Source organism: Chinchilla lanigera, unplaced genomic scaffold (assembly GCF_000276665.1).
Source record: "Chinchilla lanigera isolate Chin_1 unplaced genomic scaffold, ChiLan1.0 scaffold00030, whole genome shotgun sequence".
Classification (NCBI taxonomy): domain Eukaryota; kingdom Metazoa; phylum Chordata; class Mammalia; order Rodentia; family Chinchillidae; genus Chinchilla; species Chinchilla lanigera.
The window spans coordinates 3,144,581-3,152,985 of record NW_004955431.1 but is presented as its reverse complement, the minus strand read 5'-3'; the positions used below and the strand labels follow the sequence as shown (position 1 = coordinate 3,152,985).

Genomic DNA, 8,405 nt, shown 5'->3' with positions numbered 1-8,405 from the left:
AAATAAATAAATAAATAAATAAATACGTAAAAGTACCAAAGATACTTACTCAAATAAAACTGTGCCCTGTATTATGTCCAATTATAGGAAGCAGTATGGTTCCTTTCCAACATAACAGCAGGCAATCAGCAACAAGTTCAAGCTGTAATAGATGCTGGATTAATCCCAATGATTATTCATCAGCTTGCTAAGGTCAGTCCTGTTATGTGCTCATCATTGATCCTAATCTGTTACAAGTAAGACATTTTGGTAAAGAATTCATTTTATGCCTTTTAACCTTCAGGGGGATTTTGGAACACAAAAAGAAGCTGCTTGGGCAATTAGCAATTTAACAATAAGTGGCAGAAAAGATCAGGTAAGTTTGGAAAAAAGTAACTGTCACTGTTGATTTTGGAAAATATGCTAGTTTCTTATGTTTAGGAGTTGCTAATGGTTGTTCATCTCTATACTGTATTCTTTTTGGGTAAAAGATAATCACATAAATAAAAATGCTTTTTCTTTGTCTAGGTTGAGTACCTTGTCCAACAGAACGTAATACCACCATTTTGTAATTTACTGTCAGTTAAAGATTCTCAAGTGGTTCAGGTGGTTCTAGATGGCCTAAAAAACATTCTGATAATGGCTGGTGATGAAGCAAGCACAATAGCTGAAATAATAGAAGAATGTGGAGGTAAGAATGGATTGAAGAAAAGTAGCTGGGTGCTGCCACTCTAAAATATTCATACCTTTAAAGTTAGTTTATTAGAAAGAAAATCACTAGGGTACATAGCATTATTGAATGATCAAAATGTATTGCTGTTGTTTATATGCTGTCTTACCATTTCAGAAGGATTCTCCAGAGATTATTAGTTCCTGATATATAAAAACTAGTGGTCAAAATCACCTCCCTAGAGATTGACATTATTTTATAGGAAACACTAACATTCTTTGTATTGGGTTCATTTTTAAGTGCTATACCAAAATACGTGAGGCTGGGTACTTACAAAGAATAAAGGTTTATTTTGCTCACAGTTTTAGAAACTGAAAGTCCAAGATAGGGTGGCCCCATTTGTTCAGCCTCCCTCATGGAAGTAGCATCATAGTGGAATGAATGCAAGAGGGGAAAAAATGCAGCTGTTTCACCATAACAGTCAAGAAAGACCTTTTGCCAGGCATGGTGGCACATACCCATAAGCTCACCACTTGAGAGGCTGAAGCAGGAGGATTACCACAAGTTTGAGGCCAGCCTGAGCTACATTGTAAGACCCTGTCTTAAAAAAAAAAAGACATTTCAAGGAAGAATATTATTAAGGTTTTGAACTTATAAATTCGTGCAGCTGTTGCATGGAGTAAATACATTGGAAGCACAAATGCAGGCATTCTCCGATTACTGTTCTGAAAAATTATTTCCCCAGGTTTATTCAGACTGTGGACATACGAACATTTACTTCTTTAAAAGTTTTTCAAATTTAAAACTTTATCTTCTATTTACATCAATTAATGACTTTCTAAAAACTTGTTTTCATTGTTATATAAAATAATAACAAAACAGAGAAAGATTTTTTTAAACCACTGTATGAGAGAATCTGAGTATATTAAAACAGTCTTGGGAGATTATGGAGCTAGTACTGCTACTAACTTGCCATGTAACCTGAAATAAATCCCTTTCTACCTCTAGCACAGTTTTTTAATCTGTCTAATGGAGTGTTGAGGTGTATTTTAGGTTGCCTACTTCAGGGATCAGCATACTTTGAAGGCTTTAAGGAAAAAGAAATTAGTGGGATGCTGATCAGAGTTTATCTGTTTCTTTAGACTATAATAGGGAGCTGGGGCTCTTCTGAAATTCCTAGTATTTTCCCACAATTAGAATGTGCATACTGTTAGCCAGCCAACTATGAACTGAAACCTCTACAAACTGTGAGCTAAAATAAACCTTTCCTCCTTTAAAAAAAAAAAAATGGATACTTGATGATTATCTCCTTAATTATTTTGATTTTTTTTATCAGGTTTGGAGAAAATTGAAGTTTTGCAGCAACATGAAAATGAAGACATATATAAATTAGCATTTGAAATCATAGATCAATATTTCTCTGGTGAAGATGTAAGTATATTTTAAATATGGTATGTCTGCATATAAATTAAAACATAATGTGAATTTACTAAGAATTTTCCTTTTATCATTAATATTTCTTAAGTTTATATTATATTTCTATTATCTACACCATCAGTCATTTCTCTCAAATACTTTGTCCAAAACTTATAAGGTATAATTTTAAATTGTGAAAACAATTCTTGTGTTTGTAATCTATTAACTGGGAATAAATAGTAATTATAGAAATGATATATGCTTAGATAGGTTAAATAAATCTGCAGGTACAGGAACTTAAGAAGGGGATGTTTTTAAATGTGTGTTCAATTTTAACTTACTAAAGTGATTATTCATACAGAATTCTCTCCTAAGAGGTAAAATAAAATTAATTCAGTGTATACCATAATTCCAGTATTACACATAAAGGCTTTTTCCTTGCTTTTTTAATAGATTGATGAAGATCCTAGCCTCATTCCTGAAGCAACACAAGGAGGTACTTACAATTTTGACCCAACAGCCAACCTTCAAACAAAAGAATTTAATTTTTAAGGTTAACTGAGTGCAGCATCTTCCTCACGTTCAACATGAAGCACCACCAGATGGCTCCCAAATGATAAGAAAACAGCAACAAAAGGCTCCAAAACATACATGCCTCTTCGTTTTGATGCTTCTGAGCAAGCCATGTCTCAGTCACTTTGCAGTTGCCAAAAGTCACTCTCACATGGACTGTAAATGCATATGCATGATTTCCTAAACTGTTTTAGAATTCTCCTTAACAGTCTCAACTACCCTGTTTTCCGTTCCCTGGTGCCACATGCTGACAGCTGCAGTCTCTAGTTTAGGATATCCCATAGCGGTGGCATGTCAGCTGCCCACTGATACTCCTTTGGAAAATGGTGCATTGTGGATCAAGACACTTTGGTGTGATGCATCTTCACATTGGAAGACTAAAGAGGTGCAGTATGATCTGAGCCTCCATCATGTCCTCCACAAACATATTTTCATATTCTTTATTTGGAAGACTAGATTTTAAAGTACAAGCCAAATGATTTTCATTGGTGGAACTGACAAAAAAAAAAAGTAACTTAAAAACAGAAACTTGGTTGTTGATTAAACAGATAAGTTTTTAAAAAAAAAAACAAAACTGTACTTCATATACCAGTAATTGATGTGTTTATTATCTGCCTCAGAAGCCAGGGTTGGAGGAAGAACTTTAGATACGGATGGTAATGCTTTCGCCGTTATACCTAATTTTTAAGAACAGCAAGCCCTATTTGACCACTCACTTCAGCCTGTGTGTTCCTGCTGTTTTGAAGTAATCAAATGCTGTGCATGGTATTTTACCTGAGCTGCAACCTGTTACAGACTTGAACTTCTGTTTCAGTTGAAAGCAAGAGTCCCTTACTACAAAGGAAACACAAAAACAAAAACGTAAAAGAATTTTAAAAAGCAAACAACTGCAAAGATCTAAAATACTCATTGGGGATGTTAAAAGAAAAAAATCTTGCTTTCAGCTTTCAGGAGTTAATATTTTTTGTTTTAATTTGATAATTGGGTATGGTTGATTTATATTGGGTTTAAACTGTGGAGCTTTCATGTTTACTGTAATTTAGTCTTAAAACATTTTTTACTAGTAACCAGTGCTTTTGATAATGTGGTTGGCAACAAACCAGCAATTAGTATTATAAGACTTCATTGAGTTTTGGGAAATGTACTTCAGATCCTACTCTAAACGCATTGGCACATATTAAAAATTCAAACAGGGATCCGTGTAGGGGAATAATCTGTGGTAATTTATAAGCCTGATTTGCAGTGATCTTTAAGTAATTCTGCAAAAATCTGGCATTACAATGAAAGTCAATGCTTTTGGCAAAATGTCTGACCCAGTTATTAATGAACAAATGTGGGTTTAAAATTTTTAAACTAAATAATTTGTGCTGTTGCAGAAATAGTTTTATTGCTCTTGTTTACTGGGTATAATTTCCCAATGTATTGATGTGAAGGGATAGAAAATCTAAACTAATTTAGTTATCTGATGGGGGTGTATTTACTGTGATGAAGATGAGACAGATTCCATCAAAGCTTTACGAATCAGCTGGGGTGTTTTCACTGATAAACAACACATAGCAGGTGTGCATCATTTACAAATATAATGTATCTGCCAAGGTGGAGCCACTTTAAAGAGTGAGTTTTGTCTTGTATCTAAAGTGGATACAAGCGTATGTTTAAACTGCAAGATTTTTACTTGCTAGAGAATCTGTTTTAATATAGTGGTTTGGCCTCTGATTATTTATAGGTTTTATAAATTTTAGAATCAATTTCTCTTTAAGGTGGCTCAGATTTTTCAACTCTTGTGCACATAAAGTTGAGTTGAAGTTCATTGTGCCTTTTTTTCTTTATCCAAATTTTGTGTTAAAGCTTCATATGGTAACTGCATCCTGTTCAGGCACTACTGTCTAGATTTTTGCAACTGTGTGGTGTTCACTAAAAGTAAGAATAACAAAGCAAATTAAGGTCACAAACTTCAGTGAAACCCTTAAAGTCCAAATCTTCTTGATATTGTAAATTGTGCCCCTTTCAGTTTAATTTCTTCCAGACTCTCCATACTTAACTGACAGTTACCTTTTAAAATTTTGCACACGTCCAGATTAAAATTGGGCCTCAACTGTGATGATTCCTCTTTCCTCTTGTGTTTTAAGTGCAAACTAACATTTAAGTGAACATTAGCATCAAGTAGTGCAGACATACGTATGCATTTGCTTGATTAAATTTGTTGTGACCTTACCAGTTTTTAATTGGAATTGCACCATTTCATAGATAAATGAAACTAAGTATATTGCTGCACTTTTAAGTTTTCAAAACAGTGTTTAAAAATTGCATTGTTTTTATTTTTTTTAAACTCATTTGAAAAAGACTAAAACCTTCTTTCAAAAGAGGCATCTAAACGTGTTCCTAATTTTGTATATGGGCTTAGGTTTTGTAACCAATAAAAAAAAGCTGCTATCAAATACGATAAAACATTCAAAGACTTATTTCTGAAAATTAATTGCTTAGCTTTTGTTTTCTGTACATTGGTTTAGATATGGAATTGTTTTTTACGTACCAACCACAATAGAGGTAAATCATGAATTTTCTTTCATTGTATTTTGGTATCTCTTTCCAGCTCTTAACAAACAACTATGACCCATAAATGCTAGAGAGCATTTCGTGATAAATAAAAAGTACCAACATGTACATTTCCTAAGTTGCCATAATGAAGCGCTATAAACCAAGTGATTTCTGACGATACAAGTTTGGGGTCTAGAACTCATGCTCTTTGGGCCTGGAAAGGATCCTCTTTGCCCCTTCCTGGCTTCTGGGTATGGCTGGCAATCCCTGGGGTTCCGAGGCTGGCAGCTGCATTGTTCCATTCCCTGCTGGTGTCATTGCAGGGCCCCTCCCCAATTGTGTCACAGATTTAAACACTATAACTTAGAAAAAGGCCACTGATTTAGGAAGATGTTATGATTGTGGTTTTCGTGAAACAAAGCAAAACTTCAAGGCCTGACTAACCCTTAAAGCCATGTAAATTGTAACATAGAAAATAGTAATTGGAGTAAACCTGAAAGTTTTAACCTGTTAGATAGAAATTGTGGCTTTAAATGAAATCTTGGGGGCTGGGGATTTAGCTCAGCGGCACAGCACCTGCCTAGCAAGTGCGAGGTCGTGAGTTCGATTCCCGGTACCAGAAAAAAAAAAAAAAAATGGTGTAAATGATATCTTGGATTAATTTTTTTAAAAAAAAGAGCAGCCAAACTTTTGAGTATAGAAATATTTTTGTATAATGCCACTTCAAATTATTTTTGAAAGAAGTCAGTATATAAGTAAATAAATGTGATAGTACTCATATAACCTTGCTATCATTTCCTTCAGAGCAGGCATCCTTTTCAGTGAATTATCTTATCATTGCAGGTAAATAAGACAACTAACATTCATGAATGTTGTCTTACAATGATTGTTAATATTTTTAAACCTTGTTAAACTCTGGGGAATTTAAATCTCTTTATGGAATGGAATGTGATTAATATAAATTCTGTACATGAAGCTGTTAGTCTTACATTATATGACCCAAAGATGATATGTACCTACCACTTGTCTGAAGCTTAAAAATATCTTCCCCTTCTCCTTCCCTTCATCTCTCCCCTCTTCTTCCTCTTCCTCTTTCCCTCCCTCCCGCTCATATCTATATGTCAAGAGAAAGTATTTGGGGCAACTGGGGGAATGAAATTGGTTCCCACAATTTATTTGCCCAAGAAATATCTCAACTAACTTTGGCTTATACTGGGTTTCGCCAAATACTGCAGTATTGACATTTTAGTCTAGATAATTCTTGTGTGGTGTTTATCCTGTGCATTGTGGAATATTTAGTAACATCCTTGTTAATAGCAAGCATCTAATGCTCCTCCCCTAGCGAACACAATGAAAAATGCCTTTAAACATTTTCAGGTGCCCCCGGGGAGCCAAAACCTTCCACTAGCCTCAGTCCAGTCTGTAGAAGACTGTGCTCAAATGAGGCAGCCTAAATCATGACTTCATTGTTGAATATTGCCTGACTTACCTCAGATGCGTAATATAAAGAGGAAACGAAAATGTACCCTTTCTTCATTCTGAGTTAGGAAAAATCAGAGACAGACTGTACCTTATTTCCCAAATCACCCATCAGTAGGAAGTGCAGGGTGTACTCTGCCCCATCTGTTGCAGTTTAGTGGCTAGAAATGGGAACAGGGAGTAGCCAGTCACCCTCTTAAATGTAACCTATGGCTAAAAAAGCAAGGTTGTATGAAACAGTTAAATGTACTGATTGCCCAGATCTTTTCAACAGTACCCTGTAGCAGTGTTTTTCAAATACTTGAAGAACTTTAAGTAATACAGGGAAAGGTGGGACTGTCATAGGAAATTACAGCATTGAAAAATCACCTTCTTCAAGCCTTATGAGAGTCTGGCTACCATCGGAAATGTGTAAGTTTATTATTAAATGATTAAGTGGAACTGGGTTGAGGATATAGCCCAGTGGTAGAGCACTTACCTGGCATGGGCAAGGCCCTGGAATACTTCTCTAGTACCACATAAAGAAAAAAAGGCCGGAGAACTGTGGCTGAGCCATGCTGTAGAGGAAGTGTTCCCAGCAGGGAATTTCTTCTGCATCATCCCCTTCCCTACCCTAACAAATTTCCACCCACTTTTTGAATACTTCTCTTTCCTCACATTGTACCCAAAGATACATCAGGCTTATGCCAAGAAATATATTAAGCCACAAGATAAAACAAAACATGTTCATGGAACAGCAGTGTTACTAGATGGTGAATGTTATGGTAACTAAACCTAAGTGGTATGGAGGAGGGTACACATTTTATATGTTTTAAAGATAGGTTTTTAGGAATGTCACTTTATGGAATAGAAGTCAGAAAAACTTAAGAAGCAAATGAAATACTTCAAATGAGCTTGTTCTGCTTTATTCACTAGCTTTAGTTGCTTTAAAGTTACGTCTTAACACAAATCACTTTAAATGTCCATCGTTATAAATTAATCATTTTGATTGGGACTAGATTGTTATTTCCAGATAGCAAAGAAAAGCCGGTCAGTTCTGAGCTCCCCCTTTCAGCCAGAGTACCCAGTGTGTTTCTTCCCTCCTGGTTACAAATCTTTGCTGGACCTAGTTCTTGTCAGCTTAAGCACTCCATATCCCAGCAAGAAAGAGCGGTGCAACTAGTTTCTGGGTTCAGTTACATGGGAACATTCTAGTGTCTGGACATTTAATTCTAATGTGGAAAACTTTCAGCTATTTTACCAGTTTCTTCATATTAGATTTAGGATAAAATAACAGCCTTAGCTTATTTTTGTTGTTTGTTTTTGGTGGTGGGGATTGAACCCAAGCCTTTTTTTTTTTTTTTTTTTGAGACATGGTCTCACTTGCTAAATTGCCTGGGATGGGCTTGAATCTGTGATCCTCCTCTCTCAGCTGGGATTACAGACCTTCTCCACCATGCCTGGCGGTTAGCTGTACATATCCTTTCAGTGTCTTTAGTCCTTTCAGACTTTTATGAATAAGCACTTTGAGCCTTTAGAAACATTCAAATACTGTATTTATTGAGCTCCCTGCCCCATGCCAGATACTGTGTTAGGGCACAGGATACTTTTTTAAAGGTTATAGGAATAGGAAGTAAAAGTTTGTTTTGTTTTGTTTTTGTCTTTTTGAGACAAGAGTCTCACTATACAGTTCAAGCTGGCCTTGAGCTCACTTTGTAGCCCAGGCTGGTCTCGAACTCACAACAATCCTCCTGCCTCAGCCTCCCGAGTG

At 35.6% G+C, this 8,405-nt stretch overlaps 1 protein-coding gene across 1 annotated transcript in view; it reads left to right on the top strand.

Moving 5' to 3' along the window:
* Positions 1 to 5,307, top strand: part of Kpna3 (karyopherin alpha 3 (importin alpha 4)) — a gene marked incomplete at its 5' end in the record, with an annotated part of 28,899 nt that extends 23,592 nt beyond the window's left edge. The window contains 5 exon segments of the mRNA XM_005387599.2: positions 88 to 192; positions 284 to 355; positions 508 to 670; positions 1,986 to 2,080; positions 2,519 to 5,307. Of these exon segments, the coding sequence (XP_005387656.2) occupies positions 88 to 192; positions 284 to 355; positions 508 to 670; positions 1,986 to 2,080; positions 2,519 to 2,617 (534 nt within the window).
* Positions 5,308 to 8,405: the final 3,098 nt, after the last annotated feature.